Source organism: Sinohyriopsis cumingii, chromosome 1 (assembly GCF_028554795.1).
Source record: "Sinohyriopsis cumingii isolate HCF-2022 chromosome 1, ASM2855479v2, whole genome shotgun sequence".
Taxonomy (NCBI): domain Eukaryota; kingdom Metazoa; phylum Mollusca; class Bivalvia; order Unionida; family Unionidae; genus Sinohyriopsis; species Sinohyriopsis cumingii.
In genome coordinates this window covers 3,190,376-3,216,512 of record NC_142961.1, presented here as the reverse complement: position 1 = coordinate 3,216,512, position 26,137 = coordinate 3,190,376, and the positions used below count along the sequence as shown (strand labels likewise).

The following is a 26,137-nucleotide window of genomic DNA, read 5'->3' as shown; positions in this document are numbered from 1 at the left end:
AGTGAAGAGAATTATGTAAATCTCCCTGATCTACTAGAGTGAAGAGAATTATGTAAATCTCCCTGATCTACTAGAGTGAAGAGAATTATGTAAATCTCCCTGATCTACTGGAGTGAAGTGAATTATGTAAATCTCCCTGATCTACTGGAGTGAAGTGAATTATGTAAATCTCCCTGATCTACTGGCGTGAAGAGAATTATGTAAATCTCCCTGATCTACTAGAGTGAAGAGAATTATGTAAATCTCCCTGATCTACTAGAGTGAAGAGAATTATGTAAATCTCCCTGATCTACTAGAGTGAAGAGAATTATGTAAATCTCCCTGATCTACTGGCGTGAAGAGAATTATGTAAATCTCCCTGATCTACTGGAGTGAAGTGAATTATGTAAATCTCCCTGATCTACTGGCGTGAAGAGAATTATGTAAATCTCCCTGATCTACTAGAGTGAAGAGAATTATGTAAATCTCCCTGATCTACTAGAGTGAAGAGAATTATGTAAATCTCCCTGATCTACTGGAGTGAAGTGAATTATGTAAATCTCCCTGATCTACTGGAGTGAAGTGAATTATGTAAATCTCCCTGATCTACTGGCGTGAAGTGAATTATGTAAATCTCCCTGATCTACTGGAGTGAAGTGAATTATGTAAATCTCCCTGATCTACTGGAGTGAAGTGAATTATGTAAATCTCCCTGATCTACTAGAGTGAAGAGAATTATGTAAATCTCCCTGATCTACTAGAGTGAAGAGAATAATGTAAATCTCCCTGATCTACTAGAGTGAAGAGAATTATGTAAATCTCCCTGATCTACTGGAGTGAAGCAATTTATGTAAATCTCCCTGATCTACTGGAGTGAAGTGAATTATGTAAATCTCCCTGATCTACTGGAGTGAAGTGAATTATGTAAATCTCCCTGATCTACTGGCGTGAAGTGAATTATGTAAATCACCCTAATCTACCTTTAATGGAAGCTAAGTCATATCACAATGAGAAAATGTCTTTATTGAAACCATTTGAAACTGCATACTGCTGTTCTGGCACTGAAGACATCAGTCTAAATTCATAACACAATGGAAAACAGTTTTCCAGTGACAATGAAAACATCACTCTATGTACATAACACAAAGGAAATTAGTTTTCCAGTGACACTGAAGACATTAGTCAAGGTTCGTAACACAATGGATAACAGTTTTCATACCTTATTAATATTCAAGGATGTGAACTATTATCTTTCAGACCATCCAGTGGAACTTATTTAAAACTAATTTTTGATTTTGCAAAGTTTGGGATACAGTGAAATATTTACATTTAAGCGATGCAATTTTTCCCAGTTGCAATGAAATTCATTTTTAATCAAAAAGGTTGTCTTGGTCCCACAGGATTCATTATAAACACTTTCCATCAAATGATAAACTGAAAAGGAAATGTATTATATGCAGATATTTTTAACTGATTTCTGACCAATGCCCTACTGATATTGTCTTTAAAATTGTATTTTATGTAAGTGACCAAGGTTCTGATTCAGAAATTTAAAAATACAATCCTGTATCGTAAGTTCATATAGAACAAATGTGTCTGTACATATCGAATTCAAGGTCTGTATTTCCAAATGATGGTTTGTTTTTTCATAAACACAACGGACACACACACAGACACACATGACAGGTTATGGAGCTTCTGTTTCATCATTACAAAGACAATATATTTCTACACACACACGCACACACAGACACAGACACACACACACACACACTAAATTTCTAGGCAAGTTAAAATTGGCTCAATGCATTACATGATCATAATAATAAGTCCATGTTTTCAACGACTTTTGTGTGAACAGTGGAGAATGAGAGGAAGTTTAGATTGTATGTACCAGGGTCTATTCTAGAAGTGAAAATATTAGACAGAAAACACCAAAAACAGTTGGAACACAAGTTCAGATTGTATGTACCAAGGTCTATTCTAGAAATGAAAATATTAGAGAAAAAACACCAAAACATTTGGAACACAAGTTTCTAACAGGGCAGACTTTGATTATTGCTGATGTTTTGTCTGAATAGAATTTTATGTAATTCAAGACAGGACCACTTCTTGTTAACTGCAGAGTGTTTAAACCAAATCTTTATTCTTGAGTGACAAGGTTTTTAAATTAGACAATGCATCAGCAATAATGATTGTTAGATTGGCAACATTTTCATTTGGAAAAACCTGACACCATCAGAACACTTTGGACAGAAACCTCATGCCAATTTGACTATCCACTCAGAAGAATTAATCACTGCATGATTTTCAATATGTTCACTGTGGCAGCCATAATGGATGTCAGTGGGGCATCATTTTCATTTAGGATGAACTAGGCGTCATAAAACTAACTGTTGGTTAAATCCATCAAATCTGAACGAGTTGTTCTGTTTTCATAGGCTTTACATCATTTTTCACCACATGATAGGCAATACATGGTGGCCATATGTTTGGAAAGACCCTTTTAAGAACCACTGGAAAGAACCACTGACCCACAGGGAACTACTGGCAAGCTTTTTCACAAGCCCATGTTATTAAGCCAAGACTCGAACTCATGCAGCCATGGGTGGAATATGTTGGCTACCTATACAGGCATGTGTCCTAGACCACTCAGTCCCCATGGGCCAATTGTAGTGATAACAAAACTTTCTAGATGGCCACCATGAAGGGGACAATTGTAGTGATAACAAAACTTTCTAGATGGCCACCATGAAAGGGACAATTGTAGTGATAACAAAAATTTCTAGATGGCCACCATGAAGGGGACAATTGTAGTGATAACAAAACTTTCAAGATGGCCACCATGAAGGGGACAATTGTAGTGATAACAAAACTTTCTAGATGGCCACCATGAAGGGGACAATTGTAGTGATAACAAAACTTTCTAGATGGCCACCATGATGGGGACAATTGTAGTGATAACAAAACTTTCTAGATGGCCACCATGAAGGGGACAATTGTAGTGATAACAAAACTTTCTAGATGGCCACCATGATGGGGACAATTGTAGTGACAACAAAAATTTCTAGATGGCCACCATGAAGGGGACAATTGTAGTGATAACAAAACTTTCTAGATGGCCACCATGAAGGGGACAATTGTAGTGATAACAAAACTTTCTAGATGGCCACCATGAAGGGGACAATTGTAGTGATAACAAAACTTTCTAGATGGCCACCATGATGGGGACAATTGTAGTGATAACAAAAATTTCTAGATGGCCACCATGAAGGGGACAATTGTAGTGATAACAAAACTTTCTAGATGGCCACCATGAAGGGGACAATTGTAGTGATAACAAAACTTTCTAGATGGCCACCATGAAGGGGACAATTGTAGTGATAACAAAACTTTCTAGATGGCCACCATGATGGAGACAATTGTAGTGATAACAAAAATTTCTAGATGGCCACCATGAAGGGGACAATTGTAGTGATAACAAAACTTTCTAGATGGCCACCATGAAGGGGACAATTGTAGTGATAACAAAACTTTCTAGATGGCCACCATGATGGGGACAATTGTAGTGACAACAAAAATTTCTAGATGGCCACCATGAAGGGGACAATTGTAGTGATAACAAAACTTTCTAGATGGCCACCATGAAGGGGACAATTGTAGTGATAACAAAACTTTCTAGATGGCCACCATGAAGGGGACAATTGTAGTGATAACAAAACTTTCTAGATGGCCACCATGAAGGGGACAATTGTAGTGATAACAAAACTTTCTAGATGGCCACCATGAAGGGGACAATTGTAGTGATAACAAAACTTTCTAGATGGCCACCATGATGGGGACAATTGTAGTGACAACAAAAATTTCTAGATGGCCACCATGATGGGGACAATTGTAGTGATAAGAAAACTTTCTAGATGGCCACCATGAAGGGGACAATTGTAGTGATAAGAAAACTTTCTAGATGGCCACCATGATGGAGACAATTGTAGTGATAACAAAAATTTCTAAATGGCCACCATGAAGGGGACAACTGTAGTGATAACAAAACTTTCTAGATGGCCACCATGAAGGGGACAATTGTAGCGATAACAAAACTTTCTAGATGGCCACCATGATAGGGACAATTGTAGTGACAACAAAAATTTCTAGATGGCCACCATGAAGGGGACAATTGTAGTGATAACAAAACTTTCTAGATGGCCACCATGAAGACTATACAGACCAACATCATTTACATTTACGAGTAGTAATGACGAGTTTTTAAAATGGCTGACATGGTGGCCATACTGGATGTCAGATTGGCTCCATTTTTCCTAGAACCAACCAGATTTCACAGGAACTTTTTCAGTAAAGATCCAATACTGACATGACTTTCCATTCAGGTGATAAAGATTTTAAAGATGGCCATTGTAGTTAGCATATCAGATGTCTGGGACAGTGAAAACCCCATGATGATTTGACCACTCATTCTGAAGAAGCTAACACAAGGTTGGGCATACATGCAGAGCCATATAACCAATCAGACATCTTAAGTCTTCTGGTGAAAACCCCATGTCAAATATCATTTCAAAATGGCTGCCACACTGTCATATTGGATTTAAGATCAGAACCATTTTCAGTTAGGATCAATCAGACATCACATGATGCCTTTTGGTAAAAACTAGGGGTGTAATAATCCCACACCTGTGCCATGTATCAATAAAACTGATGATACACAGCCTATGAAATGATACAATATTGATACACATATCAACTTCATGGTCTTAACATCATTATTAGAAGGTTTATCATTGGTAGTTGGTGCCCTAAAATGTGAGTTGACATAAAGGTTTTATTTCCAGTATGCAGATTGCAGACAGACATTCACTTAGCATCTATTAATACCGCACTCTTATCCATGACAAGATAACAAAAATATTTTCAAACAGACTGTTATTTGTCAAGGATTTTAATTCAACCTTATGGGACATTTCTGACTGTGACATGTAATCAGATGCATGACTCGTCTTGGCCACCATGCCCTTTGGTTTGCACTGCATGAGTGCTTTAAAAACATTACCAATTTCATGTATTCACGTAAATTTGGAAGAAACAGTGCAATGTCTTCATGCAAGGAAAATGTTATCTACACCAAATCTGAGTATAAGATGGATACGAACAAAATCTCATTGTATGGGAGTTAAGATGGATACCAACAAAATCACATTGTATGGGAGTTAAGATGGATACCAACAAAATCACATTGTACTTTCTGCAGATGCAAAACGGTTGCAGCTACAGGCACTTATTTTTGTTGTTAGTGAAGGAAAACTATCAACAACACACTCAACTTCTGTACAAATTTTTTTTACACAAGGTGACAAATTCATGCAATTTGAAATCTGCCTACCTTACAGCTTCTGTACTATTAAATGCCTCTACATACAAAGACACATTCAAAGTCTGCTACTCTTGTATTTTACAGATCATTTAATAACCACTTATGTTTTTCTGTTGCTCTGACAATATCACTGTGTGCCACACAGGGAATAAGCTATCAGTGGTTCTTGTTTACCCTGGACTGGAACTAATAATAACCAATTATAATTCAATGTATCATGTTCCACGGCATGACACAATGGAGTCACGTCATCAAAATTGACAAGACATGAATTAGTAGAGTAAATTCAAGCGTTTATTAATTCATGAGTACTTCATTATACATTTTGAATGTCTCCCTTATGCTGAACATGCCAAGATAAATAGCATGTAACTGGCCAGGTGGGTGAAATTATAAACCACATTAGCTTGTGTTAATCTCTGCAAAGTGAGTGGGTGTTGTCAATAGGTTTTTCTTTTTCACTAACAAAAATTAGTATGCATGCCTGCTACATCTGTCTCAGATCAATTCCCACATAAAAAATAAAAAGGTAAATGACTAATAATTATTCATACCTGCTGAATATTGAAGTAACTTGTAAAAGTATCATTTTGTATTGATTCTCCACCTCTTGGATTGATGTGTATCAGTGGATCAGTATTGTAAAAGCCTTGATACATTAATATAACAATGACTCTTTTCACCTTTTCATCTGATCAGGAGGAGCAACAATAACAGCTACTGGTTGACCATACTGTACATCCACACAGCATCTACATTATGACCAACTGGACCTTGGGATGAATGTGTGTCAAGTATCATCACAAACTAACAGAGATGTAGCAATAACATACTTGTGCTTTCAGATGAACAGACAACAGGCCATCCCATAAGCTATTCAGACCAATGACCAGCATAGCTAAAAATGGGAATAATCTTAGAAATGTAGGATAATCTTAAAATAGGAGACATTTAAGAGAGAAATCAGGGCAGTAGCATACAAATATAATGAACTACATTTTGAACATTACAGTGAATTTTCAGAATGATTCATTTTTACAAATTAGCATTCATTCCGCATTTGCACATCCTATAACAGATCCTAATGCAACTTTCTAGATATGAATCATATATTTTCAATGATGAAGCAATCCTACAAAACATATCTCCTCTAGGTCCTACCTGGGCCAAATCAGATTGCTCCTGAACAATTTTTCTTGCTACAGACATAATCTGGTCAAGTCCATAAAGCCGGTCTTCAAGTCCCTTAACTTCCTTCATGTTCTCATTACTAACTTCCTTATAAAGAAGCTGCACTTCAACGTACTGGTTCTCGCCCACTGTGCTGTCCAGCTAAAGGGGATTGAATAACATAATTTACAAACATATCCACTGAATTTGTTTAGCTTTATGTAAACCTTGCTTGTACATCAAGTTCAAATACTTATAAAATGTAGTGTCAATGATTTATACCATATAATCTCAAGGATTTATGTCAAATAATCCAAATGGTTAAGTTCTGTCAGTCTTTTAAATGAGGGAAATCAGGGGAAATTCACAATATCTTTCCCCTTGCATGCATCAGAACCAGGAACCAACCAATGAGTGCCAAGCTCAAAGCTGCCTCCATATTTTATGAAATCAGGACATAAATTTGTTACAGTTTAACATAGTATTTAGTCTGAGAGAAAACGTTTTTAAAACCAAAACTGTACTGCTGGCATTTTCTAAATCATCTACAGTGGCCCCCCGCCTCTTGAATGGCCCACTCCCTGTTTAGATGAAAGTTGGTTAATTACTTGACGATATCGGTTGGGATGGAGAGGGGGGCTTGCAGAACAATTTTATGTGAAAAAGACTCGAATAAACAACATCGTAACCGATAAGGAGATTATTCAGCAGCAGTGGGAAAATGGAAAGAGAATTATGTATGTACCAAGATTTAAATGTTTTTGAATTGTTTTGCAATGTGCATGACTACAATATCTGCTTGCACATCATGCTTACTATTCATGCATATTCAGGTGAAATAAGTCTATTCTTAAGACAAGAAGAACCTTTTAATAATTAATGGTACTTTTAAATGAAGATATTAAATGAAGATATTAAATCTTTGAAGTATGTGCTTCCTTACTATGTACATTACATACACTTCTCACAAAAAGTTTCGTCACACTCTGGAAAGGTCACCCTTCTTATAAGGCCACTTTCCTGGTACAGACGGGGTGGTTGTATAAGAGGGGGACCATTGTAATCACACTGAACATTAATAGAAATCACATGCATCACTTTTGAATCAATAATGCCGATAAGACATCCACTTTATTCAAAATCTTTTTGTGTGTGAACTCAAAAGCAAGATTAAAGTCTGGAAATTTATTGTTCAATTCATTTGCCCTAAATACAGATAGAATTATGCATTATTCCTGCCTTTTTATGCCATCAGGAGATAATTTACATGCTCATTAAATTTCAATAACCGTAAATTTGTTTGCTGCTGGAAAATCAAGTTACTGAGAGCAATGATGTCTTAATGGATTTAGCACAATACAGTATATTAAACAGCCACAAAGGGCAACATGGTAAATTAAACAGCCACAAAGGGCAACATGGTAAATTAAACAGCCACAAAGGGCAACATGGTAAATTAAACAGCCACAAAGGGCAACATGGTAAATTAAACAGCCACAAAGGGCAACATGGTAAATTAAGCAGCAAAAAAGGGCAATACAGTATGTTAAATAACCACAAATGTAAATACAGTATATTAAATAACCACAAATGTAAATACAGTATATTAAATAACCACAAATGTAAATACAGTATACTAAATAACCACAAATGTAAATACAGTATATTAAATGACCACAAATGTAAATATAGTATATTAAACAGCCACAAAGGGCAATGTGGTATATTAAACAGCCAGAAAGAATAAAATACTATATTAAATAGCCACAAAGGACAATACCATATATTAAAGATGTAGGGTGATATGGTATATTACACAGCCATGAGGATGTAGGATAATATGGTATTTAAAGAGTGACAAAGGATGTAGGGTAATATGGTATTTTATACAGCCAGAAAGGACTCAGGGCAATATAGTATACTAAAAAGTAAGAAGTTTGTTTGCTGTTACAAAGTTAGATCAACTATTGGCTTAGAGGGCTATAGTAACAGGATACATTAAACAGAATAAAGACCTACCTAGCCCATCCCAGGTCAGCAACAGGGTACATTAAACAGAATAAAGACCTACCTAGCCCATCCCGGGTCAGCAACAGGGTACATTAAACAGAATAAAGACCTACCTAGCCCATCCCAGGTCAGCAACAGGGTACATTAAATAGAATAAAGACCTACCTAGCCCATCCCAGGTCAGCAACAGGGTACATTAAACAGAATAAAGACCTACCTAGCCCATCCCAGGTCAACAACAGGGTACATCAAATAGAATAAAGACCTACCTAACCCATCCCAGGTCAGCAACAGGGTACATTAAATAGAATAAAGACCTACCTAGCCCATCCCAGGTCAGCAACAGGGTACATTAAATAGAATAAAGACCTACCTAGCCCATCCCAGGTCAGCAACAGGGTACATCAAATAGAATAAAGGCCTACCTAACCCATCCCAGGTCAGCAACAGGGTACATTAAATAGAATAAAGACCTACCTAGCCCATCCCAGGTCAGCAACAGGGTACATTAAATAGAATAAAGACCTACCTAGTCCATCCCAGGTCAGCAACAGGGTACATTAAACAGAATAAAGACCAACCTAGGGCATCCCAGATCATCTGCCTAGGTATGTACTTTGGAAGCCAATATTTGCAAGCAAAATGTTTCTTTGAGAATACTTACCCAATCTTAATATCTTAGGAGAACTACTACTGCCTCACAAATCCAGCTCTCTCAGCTACTACTGTTAGCTAACCTACCTATGTGGTGGTAGGGCAGAGTGATCTCCCCTTAGATAAAAGAATTGGTGGCAAAGTCTAAGCACCCTTCAGTTACTACTGGAAAGGATGCACGCTCTATGGATGTAGTTGCAGGAAGGCTGACAGGGTGTATGTGTAGTATGATTGGGAAAGTATTCTCAAAGAAACATATTTTACTAGGAAAAATAAGGTATGTGAGACTGCTTCTAGGTAACCCAGTTGGTGGGGACTCCATCTGTCGCGGCATGCTTCAAATATGGAAATATACTCACACATTCTGCAGAAGTTGTGAAACCATGTCTTATGAAGCTGTTGATTGACCTGGAAGGGTGGCCTGATGAGCTGTAGATGTAGGTTCGAATTGGTCCTTTGAGATGACAGATCTCGGAGATAAAAGCTAGAGAATGCAGACTCTGACATCCAACCCATAGCCTGAATGATGTTGTTTAGTGAACAGTTCCAGGCTGGTGGCACCTGTTCTAACCTCGTGAGCCAAAATGTGTAACAAGTTCATTTAAGCTGGGGTTATTTCTCTAGATCTCTTGATCCAGGACTAAATAGTCAGTATTGATATATCCTCCTGTATTGTAAGGTTGAAAGAGGTGAGATCCCTCGATGCACTGGCTGTTTTATCAAGGTAGGTGGTCTTCAGCCGACATGTCCAGACGAGACAGAGATTTCATGACAAAAAGTCTGGTTACCTATGGGAGGAAACCGGTGAATGAAGATGTCGTCATGAGTAAGACTGACCTGTCATGTCAGAACTGCATGTAATTTGGTCTGCTGATGCATTTCACTAATTCTGAATGCATCTGCTAACATCATGAGAGGTGGGTCTTGCAGGAGGTTTACAGTCAAAACGTACCCAAACCAAAATGTACCCAAGTCTAAAGGTACCCAAACCAAAAAGTCAAAACAATGTTATAAATGAATCACAGGAGTGTCGAGAAAACCTTGTGAATAGGGACATAGAGAACAGATATGCATCTTTTTAGTCCACACTGATGGTGAAGTCTCTCTTTCTGATGGCATTCCAAAATGCACCATGGTGGCAAAGTCTAGCACCCTTCAGTTTCCACTGAGAACCAAGGGGTTAAAATGAAATGATTGAGGGCACTTAGGTCAATGACCACAGGCAGAGCGGCATTTCCTCTGGGACGGAGAAAAGTCTGGGATAAAACAGTGGACAAATGTTGGAATGAATGATATGACCCTGCTGGTGCTTTATCTGCTTTGGCTTGCAAGAACTCTGTGTATTGCCATGTGTATTGCTGTGTGTACTGCTGTGGGTATCACTGTGTGTATTGCTGTGTGTACTGCTGTGGGTATTGCTGTGTGTATTGCAGTGGGTATCATTGTGGGTATTGCTGTGGGTATTGCTGGGTGGAGATTCGATAGGACAATTTTCAGAGGTTTGTGTCCTATGTGTGACCTTTGGGTCCTTTTGTTAATTTCCTGTACTATTCCTGTGCTGTTGCAGGGGAAGGCAGATGGTTTCCTTGATGGCTTGTTTGAAGACCTCTTCAATCTGGCCATTAAAAGAATGGTCAGAGGATAAAGGCTGTGCTTTTAGCTTGACCTTATGGTGGTCCTTCAGGAAAGTGCAGGCAGAGAACACAGAGTCAAGTAAACTTGTAGCTGTGGAAACATGTTTGTTGGCCCTGTTCAGTACCCATGCCATTTTTGAGACCGATTCCCATACATGCACTGAGGTATTCATTGTGGAAGAAGAGAAGCAATGTTCTGCATGTTGAAAGACAGCCATAGAAATGAAGGCCAACATCAAAGCCACTGCAACAATAATGTGCACCATCATAGGCCATTTGATCCATACATATGGAGAGTCATCCCCAAAGCATGACTGTCAACTGCTGGAGTTTCCAAATAAAATACTGGTATATGGCTAAGGTAGAACTGACGATGAAGGCAGTTCAGAATGTCCATAACTCTCCCTGACTGCGAAAGGAAATGAAGTTGGATCATAAGATCAAGAGATACTGGAGCTCTGGCCCAAAGTTTGAGTGGGAGGAGGCAAGAACTCCAGGAATGAAATGCAGAAAATGTCCTCAATGGAGGTTCAGAAGGCTAAATCTTCCAACAGTCTAGAAGTGATAACATTACTTGAGAATCTTCTGGTTGCATGAGGTGAGGCTAAGGTCACCGGTAATGTATGAGACTTAGCTGGCGAATAGTGACTAGGTCTGCCACTCAGTACAATCATAGAATCCCTAAATTAGACTGACTTTAATATAGTCTCTTCTGGTGGCTCAGTGTAGAGAGATTGAAAAGCAACATCTATTTAAGCATGAGGAATTATCTGCTTTTTGCTCATAGTTCTAACCTGTAAGCCAAATAGTGCAAAACGTATAAAACTGTAGCCCTGCACCTGTCTTTTAGAACATGGTGCAGAGCTAAATCTAAAAGTTGATCCAGAAATTGATGACAGACAGTCAAACAAAGCAGGTAAAATATATTGACAATACCATCTGTCGGCAGGAGAAGTATAAACCCGTGGGTCTGCACGTGTTGCTTGAATACAGTGTGGACGCAGAGATACTAAATGATGGTTACCTAGAAATAATTATAGCAAATGATTCAATTACAATACTACCTGAAGGGAAGGTCAAGGTTTGCAGGTAGAATCACTGAAGCATGGCGTTCCAAGGCTAAGTATACTGTGGTAAAGAAAACTCACCTGTATGTACCAGAAATGATGGAATTATACATAGATATGAAGTTTCCTAAGAGCATAAAAACCTGCACATAAATATTGTAGCATAAACCTATTTTGTAAAGTCACATAGGCTACCCATTTAAGTGACTAAGTGTTCTTTAAATATGATGGAATGCATATGAAGAAAAACAACTGTCACCTACAGAAACATGCATGAGAAAGATGCAACCGAGTAAACCATGTATAGAAAGCTTACATGTACCAGAGTGGAAGACATACAAAAAGGTACACAAGTGTCTACATTACACACAAAAACCTTTGCATAAAAGGGAACTTAGACACTGTTATAGATATGTACAAAGTAGGTGTGACAATATCCATTATTAGGCAATTATCTGTATGGAAAATAGACTGCCTGTACAAGTAAAATCATTGTTGGTGCCCGAACACCATGAATGCCTTGGAATAGAAACTCAACAACATGTACCCATTAAAAATGGAATTACACATATATTAGGATTGTTTTATAGTAAATGCTAGAGGCTGTAATTACATAAAATAATAATAGCCTGAACTTATTGTGAAGTGCCTTAGGCTCCCTGTGCAAATAACTAAATGTGTAATAAGAAACAAAAGTGGGAGCAAACTGTAAAGGCAGAACTGCATAGGAAGAGAAAATGTTGGAAATATAGATGGAGTATACTTTCCTCAGAAGTGAAAAATTCCACCAACTTTAAATGGTATATAGATGGAGTATACTTTTCTTAGAAGTGAAAAATTCCACCAACTTTAAATGGTATATAGATGGAGTATACTTTTCTTAGAAGTGAAAAATTCCACCAACTTTAAATGGTATATCCATGAAGAAAGTGTGCTTCTTGCTAAAAGCAGAAGTAGTAACTGACAGGTTATTAGATTTTGCCACCAATTTTTATACTTAAGTGAAGATAACTCTGCCTGACCGCCACATAGGTCAGCAGATAACTTTTAGCTTCCTTAGCTAAAACAGTATCTGGGATTTGTTAAATAGTAGTAGTACTCCAAAGGTATTATGAATGAGTAACATATTTAAAGAACTTACCTCCAATGTCCATCACCAATAAATTGCTGAAAGTGATGTTGAAAACAACGACAAAGATGAAAGGGATGATACTGATAATCAGGTACGATCAAAAGAAAGTACCAATGTCTCTCTGTAAACATGTACTCAAAATGTTAAACATTCTAAATTGCTATTTCTTTTATCTCCCAACAGAGATGGAATTAAATTATTCTCAGGATTTTGTGACCAATTTCACACTGATAGATAAGGATAAAACAAACTAATTAAATATCAGTGGCATAGTAATGTCAATAAAATCGTTATTACTATTAGACTTTATTGTCATACTAACCTGTTCTGTGGTTTTGATACACTGGTCTACCATATCTTGAAGGCTGTGGTGCGGATCCTACAAAAGCAATTGTGTTCTGGTTATCATCTCATTTTATCAACATTTATGAAAATATTTATCAGGACTAGACAATGCCATACTTCAGTCTGTAAAAGTAAACACTAAGTAAAGGTGAATTTGAAATAGTGCCTTATTACATCAGAAAATTCATCTGATGTAACTTTACAATGAAATGCAGTTTCAGCTAAGGGTAAGCTTATTTGGTTAAAATTTTCTTGAAGCTGACAAAGTTAAAAATCTTTTGTAACATTTAAGTTGTGCATGACATCAACAGAAAGTGACCTACAGAATAAAATGATTCTCTGAATATTCTCATACTTCTAAATGAGACTATTAGCTCCCCTCCCCCAATTAGCTCTCCTCCTCCAATTATCTCCCCTCCTCCTATTAGCAGCTGTGAAATAGATAAGGCACTAGGGTTCTTGACTTAAGCCACAAAGATTTGCCCTTTCTTGCTCCTTCTGTAAATGTTATCTACCAACTTCAAAATAATTCTTACCTTTAACATAGGTACTTTACATTATATTAATAGTGTGCATGTGTGTGTGATTTGGATTTTTAACGTAGCTTTTAAAAAAATTCAGTCATATCACTACAATGTCTGCAGTGTGGCAGTTTATAGTGATGCCTAGCACGGGGTCATCATGTAGCAGGCATGTCTCATGATGTCCCACACAGTCACGTTATCCTGACACCAGGCCGACCAGTCCTGACACTAACCTCTTAATGCTGAGCACCAAGCGAGGGAGCTGTTAGTACCATTTTATTAAGTCTTTGGTATGGCTCGGCCAGGGATTGAAACCACGACCAGTCCTAACACTATATAATATATATAATATATTAACAGCAGAAAATTACTCATTTAAATTTGATAATGAAGCAGAAATAATACAATGTATAAAATGTAATTCTGCTGTTATCTTTTGTTCCAAAATCTCAAAGTAATCCATCTTGTTCTTGCCATTTGTTGAAAAGACTATAAGCATCCAGTCATAAAGCTAAAATAAGGTGATTGGTAGTATAATGGATTGTCTGCTAAATCACCAAAACATTAAATCAATTTTCTCTTATAATCAAAAGGAACACTTTTAAATGGTTCCAACCTATCAAAATAATAATGAAAACCAGCGAATTAAATGTTCATTCTCAGGACTGATCATTTCCTGTCAGTGACTCAATGATGTAGCTAATTCTGCCCCCCTCCACATGTGTATTCCACATTACCTGCGAGCTAATCCAATTATAAAGTGTTTGGCCAACTTCTTGCATGTCCTGTTGTTCCGTGATGGTAGTGGCTATAGAGTCCACAACTGAAGCCTGGCTGGATAAAAGGTCAAATTCACACTGCTGTAACAAGCAGGGCAAAACAGGGATTTTGGCAAGCAGGTGGAGGGAATCTGCAATACTGGTTAGAAAATAAATACATTTTAAAATGTGCATTTTTTGGATGCATTTAATTGATGTTTATTCAAAGGAAACAAATCTAAGTGATTGTTGGTTTCTTCTCCAAAGATGCTCAACATTTTAATCAATGTCTAAAGCTAAGTTAAAATCCAAATTATATCCAAATTAAATTAAATTAAATTAAAATTAAAATAAATTAAATTACATTAAATTAAATATGTTCTGCTGAAAAAATGATGCTCCCTAATACTAAGAAAATCTGTATAACCTGATTACCTTTCATTTATTGCCAACAAGCAATATATTTACTTTATTTTCTTTGTAAATTCAAAATGCCACAAACAGATCATCATAGTAAGCTTTTATACCTATTCCAAATAAGCATATTTCATGTCCGGTCTTCATGGCCTGATTTATAATACATACCTGGATAGAAGCTGTCGATACGAGGATCTGTTGGCCATGTAGTTTGCATAAGCTTCCTGAAACAACTCAGACCTTTGACGCAAAGCACTGTAAAATAAAAACAAGAGACCAATTTTACTCACCCAGCTGACATTTACCTAACAGTCATAGACAAGAGCAGTTGACAAAGAAATCTGGGTCAGTAGGATGATTTGCGTAACAATTTCTGCATATACAAATGTTACAAGCTCTTATTGTTTTAGCTTCTTCCATATTTGATGGAACATTGGCATTGTTTAGCTTCATCATTTGTCCAATACTTAAAAACCTTTATGCCAAGACTCTTTCTATTTTTAGAAATGGCAGCCATATTTAGTAATGGATTGGAATTTCTACAAAAATGAAAGGCCTTAATGTGAGAATGCTTTCCCTCAAATTTGCTCCATTACTACTGAGTGGTTTTGGCAAAGTTATTTAATGTTTTTCTTTAGTAAAAGTAACCATGTTTTACAGTGGACTCGCATTATTTATGCAGTTTTACAGACCACAATTTCAGCACAATTTTTGAAACATTTGGTCAAATTCTAGGGAACAGACATCGAGATGTTTTTTTAAGGCCTTTCTATATACTGTATGGCAGATCAGCACCTTTTGTACACAACTGAGGGAACTTTCCAGTTTTGTGAGAAAGTCATTAAAAGAATTATCTATTTTTAGTAACAGTTGCCATATTTGATGGTAGATCAGCACCATACATAACATTTTTGAAAGCCTTTCATGCCAGGATGTTGTATGCCTAGTTTGGTTGAAAATGATCTTGTGTTTTTTAAAAGTTATAATGCTGGCCAATGCGTGATAGATGCATGTCCACACCAGATGTCCTTATAATCACATGAGCTAAAAATGTGCAAAACAAAAATCAACAAGAAAGGAACCAGCATCTGATAAAGGAATATTGGATAAAATCACTTTATTTAAGCCCCCAAAAAAGCAGAAGCAAAGCCAAAACCCTAATACTTTTTAATAGTTCCTAAAAGACAAATTTTGGTTCAAATTTACTGAACATCATGGATATTTTTTTGTTCAAATTAAGGTGAAAATCAGTGGAAAATACACAACTGGACATAGAAACCTTTTTTTGGCAAGTCTTTGTTTCCAAAACTAAATAGCAAGGGAGTAAAAACATTTTATGGTTTAGATTTTAAATCAATCCATCTAAGTAGTATGTCCTCCATCCCTTTCTGCACAACCCTGTCATCAAACAAGCAGGCCTTCTGTAAAACCCTGTTGTCAAACAAGCAGGCCTTCTGTACAACCCTTCTGTCAAACAAGCAGGCCTTCTGTACAACCCTGTCGTCAAACAAGCAGGAAAAGAGACCTAAATGTTATCAGTGACAATGGGCTGCAAAACAAAAGTCACACTGGTCAAATCTAGAGTGGCATTACACTCAAAGGACACATCCACAAATAAAGCTACATGCTTCTTGGACCAATGTCTGTCAAACTGACCTAATTGAAAAACTTAAATCAATGCAATGTGAAAGGTTCCCGCATGATTAATAGCTAGATTTGTCTTTTAACACAAACTAATGAACATCAGTGTAGTCAAGTCCTACAATATAAGATGCTGACTCATAGATATGATATAATATAACAGGTCAGTCTTACTACTAAAATAAGCAGTGTCATGACATGTGTTCACATGTCAGTTGACTTGGGAAATAGCGGCCAAATTTTCAAGAATATCTCACACTGTAATGTCCTCTAGGTTGGCAACCACTGCAGCCCAGCCCTGCTGCTGTAAATGTTGATCGTGCACAAGTCGTTCACAGGCTCTCAACTCTTCTTTGTCTACTTCCTGAAATTGCTGAAATTGAAATTACGTTTGCTGAAAGGCAAGTTCTAAAATATATATATTCAACTACTTGCAACAGCAAAAATGTTACTAATAGATATCATTCAATATGAAGGAAACCAGAGAATAAAAAAAAATCACCAGGGTTACAACATACTCTTAAAGGAGTGATCCAGGGTTTGAATCTGAAATTAAAGATGAACAAACCATGTGCTTTAGCTGCTGCCTTCTCAAGATAGGATGAAAAATGCCATGATATAATAGGCATATGTAACTTAACAATCATTAAATTGATGATTTCTCACATACAAAACTCCCTGCCTAGCTGCACTTTTGAAAATTCAAATATAACTTTCATACAAACTTCTATTCACATAGTAAATTTATTGAAGGCACATAAATATCAATATTTTTGTTTAAATCTCAAGAGTTGCTCAAGTCAGAGACACTGGTAATGTTAAAATCCATCAAATGAAAGTGAAATGCCCTAATAATTACACCACAATGGGGCTTATTATACCATGTCTCAAAATCTTTTACTCTGATACCATGTATCTGAAAAATGTCTACAGGTTTATGATAAAACAAGACTTGTTTGACAGGACACCAATATCAAAAAGAATTTCCAAGAAGATTTCTTCATTTCAACAGCAGAATTTTAAAACCATATTCGATATTCAGAAGTGATAAGAACTCAAAATTAGCCAACATGGCAGTCATAATGGATGTAAGATCGATGCCATTTAGGTCAAACTATAAGACTACCAGTGAAAACCCCTCGTTTACATGACTATCATTACAGGAGAATTGGTGATTTTCAATATGATTATGGTGGGAACCATACTGGATGTCAGCAGACACCATTTTCATATAAGATGGTGGGAACCATAATGTATGTCAGCAGGGCACCATTTTCATACAGGATGGTGGGAACCATACTGGATGTCAGCAGGGCACCATTTTCATACAGAATGGTGGGAACCATACTGGATGTCAGCAGGGCACCATTTTCATATAGGATCAACTAGATAAAATTATTCTGTAAACGGCTTCCCATTTTGAAGTACCAATATTAAGACGTTCAAGATAGCTGCCATAGAGATCATACTGGAGGTCAAATCAGCACCATTTTCATGTAGGACTAACTAGACTTCACAATAAGTCTTTTAAAGAAAATTACATGCTGATATCTCCAATCATTCAGGTTGCATAACAATAACAAGATTTTTCAAAATGGAAGTGGCCATACTGCTGGTGTCCAAATGACCAACTAGACATCGTAAGTCTTTTGGTGAAAGCCAATATGACTTTTCTTTCAGGACAAGTAGCTATAACAAGATTTTCATAACAAGTTTTCTGGTGAAAACCCCATGCCAATAAGAATTTTCTTTCAGGACAAGTAGCTATAACAAGATTTTCATAACAGGTTTTCTGGAGAAAACCCCATACCAATATGACTTTTCTTTCAGGACAAGTAGCTAAGACAAGATTTTCATAATGGATATCTGAATAGAACCATTTTCATTGAGGACCAAGCAGATATCATACAAAGTCTTCTGATGAAAAACCCATGCCAATATGACTTTCTGTTCAGGTGATCAGAAAAAAGGTTTTCAAAATGGCTGCCATGGTGCTCATACTGGATGGTGGATGGGCAACATTAATGAGACATCACAATCTTTCAGTAAAAAACCCATGTTAATATGACTATCCATTCATGTGGTGTCAAGATTTTCAAGATGGCTGATGTGGTTGCCATATTGGTTATCTGAACAGCACTATTTTTACTGAGAACAAACTAGACTTTAGAATCAATGTGTGATTTAAGTTTCATGACAATCCTCCAAGTAGTTAAAGACAAGTATAAAAAACTTGAGCTAAAGACAACATAACATCCCATAGGCTTTTGAGGTCAGTTCAGATAATAATCTTACCAGAGCCAACTGAGCTCTGGAGACCACTGTCTCATAGGCTGGGGGCATCAACAAGGATCCCTCCACCTGTCCTTGAAGATCTATGTCTATACAAATGAGAAAGAAAAAAATAAGATAACAAGAATAAGTGTTAACATTTAAACAGATAGTTAACAACTTTTGTATTGTACAACAAGTGTCATACAATTTCAGGTTTTGGAAATCTTTTATTTACTCAATAATTGATTACTTTTAAACTTTTCAATGACTGGCTTTCTATTATATACTTGATGACTGGCTTTCTATTATGTACTCATTGACTGGCTTTCTATTATATACTCATTGACTGGCTTTCAATTATATACTCAATGACTGGCTTTCTATTATATACTCATTGACTGGCTTTCTATTATATACTCATTGACTGGCTTTCTATTATATACTCAATGACTGACTTTCTATTATATACTCAATGACTGGCTTTCAATTATATACTATTGACTGGCTTTCTACTATATGCTCATTGACTGGCTTTCTATTATATGCTCATTGACTGGCTTTCTATTATATATTCACTGACTGGCTTTCTATTATATACTCATTGACTGGCTTTCTATTATATACTCAATGCCTGGCTTTCTATTATATACTCACTGACTGGCTTTTTTTACATACTAAATGATTGGCTTTATATTAAATACTCATTGACTGGCTTTCTATTATATACTCACTGATTGGCTTTCTATTACTCTTAATGACTGGCTTTCTATTATATACTCATTGACTGGCTTTCTATTATATACTCATTGACTGGCTTTCTATTATATTCTCATTGACTGGCTTTCTATTTTATACTCAGTGACTGGCTTTCTATTATATACTCATTGACACATTAACTATGATTGCATACAAATGTAACATTTATGCTGTATTTAGACACAATGTTAAATGAAAGCAGATGCAGGTAAAAAGTCCTTTTAATTATGAAATGATTGTTTATGGTATATAATAAACACATCATCAATACATTAACTTGATAGGAATGCTTGTATTGCATGTTGTTTAACTGTAAAAAGATATTAGATCTGGCTCAACCTTCCCTGTCCTTTGACATTCAATGTCATTCAACTCATTGGGTGACACAAGATCTGAGGTTGTTCCACTGTCAAACATAACACAAGCACTAGGATCAAATTAATATACTTCAAACCTGTGTGTCATGTCATTGTTAAGTACTATAAACCTGTATGTCATGTCATTGTTAAGTACTGTAAACCTGTATGTCATGTAATTGTTAAGTACTATAAACCTGTATGTCATGTAATTGTTAAGTACTGTAAACCAGTATGTCATGTAATTGTTAAGTACTATAAACCTGTATGTCATGTCATTGTTAAGTACTGTAAACCTGTATGTCATGTAATTGTTAAGTACTGTAAACCTGTATGTCATGTCATTGTTAAGTACTGTAAACCTGTATGTCATGTAATTGTTAAGTACTATAAACCTGTATGTCATGTAATTGTTAAGTACTGTAAACCTGTATGTCATGTAATTGTTAAGTACTATAAACCTGTATGTCATGTAATTGTTAAGTACTGTAAACCTGTGTCATGTAATTGTTAAGTACTGTAAACCTGTATGTCATGTCATTGTTAAGTACTGTAAACCTGTATGTCATGTCATTGTTAAGTACTGTAAACCTGTATGTCATGTAATTGTTAAGTACTATAAACCTGTATGTCATGTAATTGTTAAGTACTGTAAACCTGTGTCATGTAATTGTTAAGTACTGTAAACCTGTATGTCATGTAATTGTTAAGTACTATAAACCTGTATGTCATGTAATTGTTAAGTACTGTAAACCTGTATGTCATGTCATTGTTAAGTACTGTAAACCTGTATGTCATGTAATTGTTAAGTACTGTAAACCTGTATGTCATGTAATTGTTAAGTACTGTAAACCTGTATGTCATGTAATTGTTAAGTACTATAAACCTGTATGTCATGTAATTGTTAAGTATTGTAAACCTGTATGTCATGTAATTGTTAAGGACTGTAAACCTGTATGTCATGTAATTGTTAAGTACTGTAAACCTGTATGTCATGTCATTGTTAAGTACTGTCAACCTGTATGTCATGTCATTGTTAAGTACTGTAAACCTGTATGTCATGTAATTGTTAAGTACTGTAAACCTGTATGTCATGTAATTGTTAAATACTGTAAACCTGTATGCCATGTAATTGTTAAGTACTGTAAACCTGTATGTCATGTAATTGTTAAGTACTGTAAACCTGTATGTCATGTAATTGTTAAGTACTATAAACCTGTATGTCATGTAATTGTTAAGTACTGTAAACCTGTATGTCATGTAATTGTTAAGGACTGTCAACCTGTATGTCATGTAATTGTTAAGGACTGTAAACCTGTATGTCATGTAATTGTTAAGTACTGTAAACCTGTATGTCATGTAATTGTTAAGTACTGTCAACCTGTATGTCATGTCATTGTTAAGTACTGTAAACCTGTATGTCATGTAATTGTTAAGTACTGTAAACCTGTATGTCATGTAATTGTTAAATACTGTAAACCTGTATGTCATGTAATTGTTAAGTACTGTAAACCTGTATGTCATGTAATTGTTAAGTACTGTAAACCTGTATGTCATGTAATTGTTAAATACTGTAAACCTGTATGTCATGTAATTGTTAAGTACTGTAAACCTGTATGTCATGTAATTGTTAAGTACTGTAAACCTGTATGTCATGTCATTGTTAAGTACTGTAAACCTGTGTCATGTAATTGTTAAGTACTATAAACCTGTATGTCATGTAATTGTTAAGTCCTGTAAACCTGTATGTCATGTAATTGTTAAGTACTGTAAACCTGTATGTCATGTCATTGTTAAGTACTGTAAACCTGTGTCATGTAATTGTTAAGTACTGTAAACCTGTATGTCATGTCATTGTTAAGTACTGTAAACCTGTATGTCATGTCATTGTTAAGTACTGTAAACCTGTGTCATGTAATTGTTAAGTACTGTAAACCTGTATGCATAGCTGCCAACCTTCCAGGCTCACATTTGGTGAAAATAGGGATAAAAAGTCGTGAATTTGGACAAGAATTCGTGAAAAATACCATGACAAGAACTCCATCGACTCTGACCACTCTGACCGTCAATAGTACACTATATCAAGTTCACAATATAAAACTAAAACACTACATATAAGCAGAAATATTTATTTATCAAGACATGATACTGTGGCAGACTTGAACTTCCTCAACTGCCTGATCATAAATTTGTTTTCTAAACAGTTCAGACTTCTTGCCGGCTGGTTGATCTTGGTGACTAAAATTACTGACAAATTTTCTGCAGCTAAGGAGGCCCTAAAGTCTTATTTTTCCTCACTAGAGAAAATACACTTTCGCTTGCACTGTTGCTGTGAGGAATGCACAGGAGCTGCAGCACTTTTGGTCCTTCCACAGGAAAATTTGGAATCGATTTTTGAGCCTGGCAACATTTGTCAGAACAAATGTTTAACATGGTCTCTGGCTGACAAAGGTAGATTGTGTTCGACAAGAAAACTCACAAATAATGCTTCAGTGTTGGTAGCCTGCAAATCTTCCGCCAATTGTTTAAAATATTCCAGAGCTGAAATCTGTGAATTTTTAATTTTCCCAACTTCTACGTGTTTTTTGCAACCGACGTACTTCCTTACATCGTCTCTGCGATGGCACACTGAGTGCAAAAAGCATGATGAATATCAATATTTAATGGCAGAATGCATGGCCAATTTTTGATATATTCCAAATTAAACTTCACTTTTTGAATAATACATTTCTTTTTCCTTGGTGGTGAAGACATTTTCAAAATCGTACATGCGATGCTGAACCGTAACTCAAATCAGTGTTGGTGACGCATGCGCAGAGCAAAATTCCGGTTAGGCCCCAGTTTCTCTCAAAAGCATTTGTAAAACTACTCTTATACATATAGATTAAAATAGGCTAAAATGCTTGCTACCGGGCCATCTGTACTAATCGGCTGCAGATCTAATATCGTGACCAGCAGTACCGGACCGTTTCAGCAACTGCGAATATCACGACTAGCGCTTATCGGGAAATCGGTTATTTTATTAAAGATTCAAAATAATTGAGGATTGGAGAATTCGTGAATTTTTGGCTTGCGGAGTGAATCTGTGAATCGTTGAAAAAGTCATGAAATTCACACCAAATTCGTGAGGGTTGGCAGCTATGTGTATGTCATGTCATTGTTAAGTACTGTAAGCCTGTATGTAATATATAATTGTTAAGTACTGTAAACCTGTATGTCATGTCATTGTTAAGTACTGTAAGCCTGTATGTAATATGTCATTGTTAAGTACTGTAAACCTGTATGTCATGTCATTGTTAAGCACTGTAAACCTGTATGTCATGTCATTGTTAAGCACTGTAAACCTGTATGTCATGTCATTGTTAAGTACTGTAAACCTGTATGTCATGTCATTGTTAAGTACTGTAAGCCTGTATGTAATATGTCATTGTTAAGTACTGTAAACCTGTATGTCATGTCACTGTTAAGTACTGTAAGCCTTTATGTAATGTCATTGTTAAGTACTGTAAACCTGTATGTCATTTCATTGTTAAATACTGTAAACCTGTATGTCATGTCATTGTTAAGTACTGGAAGCCTGTATGTAACATGTAATTGTTAAGTACTGTAAACCTGTATGTCATGTCATTGTTAAGTACTGTAAGCCTGTATGTAATATGTAATTGTTAAGTACTGTAAACCTGTATGTCATGTCATTGTTAAGCACTGTAAACCTGTATGTCATGTCATTGTTAAGTACTGTAAACCTGTATGTCATGTCATTGTTAAGTACTGTAAGCCTGTATGTAATATGTAATTGTTAAGTACTGTAAGCCTGTATGTAATATGTAATTGTTAAGTACTGTAAACCTGTATGTCATGTCATTGTTAAATACTGTAAACCTGTATGTCATGTCATTGTTAAGTACTGTAAGCCTGTATGTAATATGTAATTGTTAAGTACTGTAAACCTGTATGTCATGTCATTGTTAAGCACTGTAAACCTGTATGTCATGTCATTGTTAAGTACTGTAAGCCTGTATGTAATATGTAATTGTTAAGTATGTATGTCATGTCATTGTTAAGTACTGTAAACCTGTATGTCATGTCATTGTTAAGTACTGTAAGCCTGTATGTAATATGGAATTGTTAAGTACTGTAAACATGTATGTTATGTCATTGTTAAGTACTGTAAATCTGTATGTCATGTTATTGTTAAGTACTGTAAACCTGTATGTCATGTCATTGTTAAGTACTGTAAACCTGTATGTCATGTCATTGTTAAGTACTGTAAACCTGTATGTCATGTCATCATTAAGGACTGTAAACCAGTATGTCATGTAATTGTAAGTACTGTAAAACTGTATGTCATGTCATTGTTAAGTACTGTAAACCTGTATGTCATGTCATTGTTAAGTACTGTAAACCTGTAGGTCATGTCATTGTTAAGTACTGTAAACCTGTATGTCATGTAATTGTTAAGTACTGTAAACCTGTATGTCATGTCATTGTTAAGCACTGTAAACCTGTATGTCATGTCATTGTTAAGCACTGTAAACCTGTATGTCATGTCATTGTTAAGTACTGTAAACCTGTATGTCATGTCATTGTTAAGTACTGTAAGCCTGTATGTAATATGTAATTGTTAAGTACTGTAAACCTGTATGTCATGTCATTGTTAAATAATGTAAACCTGTATGTCATGTCATGTCATTGTTAAGTACTGTAAGCCTGTATGTAATATGTAATTGTTAAGTACTGTAAACCTGTATGTCATGTCATTGTTAAGTACTGTAAGCCTGTATGTAATATGGAATTGTTAAGTACTGTAAACCTGTATGTTATGTCATTGTTAAGTACTGTAAATCTGTATGTCATGTTATTGTTAAGTACTGTAAACCTGTATGTCATGTCATTGTTAAGTACTGTAAACCTGTATGTCATGTCATTGTTAAGTACTGTAAACCTGTATGCCATGTCATTGTTAAGTACTGTAAACCTGTATGTCATGTCATCATTAAGGACTGTAAACCAGTATGTCATGTAATTGTAAGTACTGTAAAACTGTATGTCATGTCATTGTTAAGTACTGTAAACCAGTATGTCATGTCATTGTTAAGTACTGTAAACCTGTATGTCATGTAATTGTTAAGTACTGTAAACCTGTATGTCATGTCATTGTTAAGCACTGTAAACCTGTAGGTCATGTCATTGTTAAGCACTGTAAACCTGTATGTCATGTCATTGTTAAGTACTGTAAACCTGTATGTCATGTCATTGTTAAGTACTGTAAACCTGTAGGTCATGTCATTGTTAAGCACTGTAAACCTGTATGTCATATCATTGTTAAGTACTGTAAACCTGTATGTCATGTCATTGTTAAGTATGGTAAACCTGTATGTCATGTAATTGTTAAGCACTGTAAACCTGTATGTCATGTCATTGTTAAGCACTGTAAACCAGTATGTCATGTAATTGTTAAGGACTGTCAACCTGTATGTCATTATGAAGTTCTGACACTGGCGAAGAATTATATAAAATATCCTATCCATTTTCTGAGAGATGAAATCAATAATTTCAACCTACTGATTATATGGACACCAATTATTGGAATTGCATCAAACTGTCCCATCAATGTACTATATTGACAGCCAATCATGCAAACAAAATGATCAGCTGTAATCCATACAATGATTTTATAAAACTTGTATATTGATAGTTTTGGTTTGGTGTTTTACAGCACAGCAACAAATGTAGATTGCATAGTATTAAGCACAATTCATCAGTTTCAGTTTTTAAAATGTTATAGCACTCAGAAAATCAATCTGCCTCTAAATGATCCTGAATATACCTGAGCCATAGTTGACACTTGGCGATGGAGGAATAGCAGCCTCAATCGTACTTTTGTTGAATAGAAATATTGGATTTGTGTCCTGAAAATTGAAAGAATTTTCATGTTACAACAAAATTGTTTTATATACAACTCAATACTTGAATATATTCATCCAATCAAACCATCACATCTGACCACTGCTTTTGTGTGGTCATTACTGCAATC

At 35.8% G+C, this 26,137-nt stretch overlaps 1 protein-coding gene across 1 annotated transcript in view; it reads right to left on the bottom strand.

Moving 5' to 3' along the window:
• The window catches only part of LOC149806326 (RB1-inducible coiled-coil protein 1-like), a 102,017-nt gene that overhangs the window by 63,427 nt on the left and 12,453 nt on the right, over window positions 1-26,137 (bottom strand). Inside the window, exons 4-10 of the mRNA XM_089951634.1 lie at window positions 25,931-26,012; window positions 19,010-19,095; window positions 16,972-17,087; window positions 15,242-15,328; window positions 14,636-14,816; window positions 13,352-13,408; window positions 6,524-6,694 (exon numbers count right to left, since the gene is read on the bottom strand). Of these exons, the coding sequence (XP_089807760.1) occupies window positions 6,524-6,694; window positions 13,352-13,408; window positions 14,636-14,816; window positions 15,242-15,328; window positions 16,972-17,087; window positions 19,010-19,095; window positions 25,931-26,012 (780 nt within the window). The remainder of the gene's footprint in view (window positions 1-6,523; window positions 6,695-13,351; window positions 13,409-14,635; window positions 14,817-15,241; window positions 15,329-16,971; window positions 17,088-19,009; window positions 19,096-25,930; window positions 26,013-26,137) is intronic.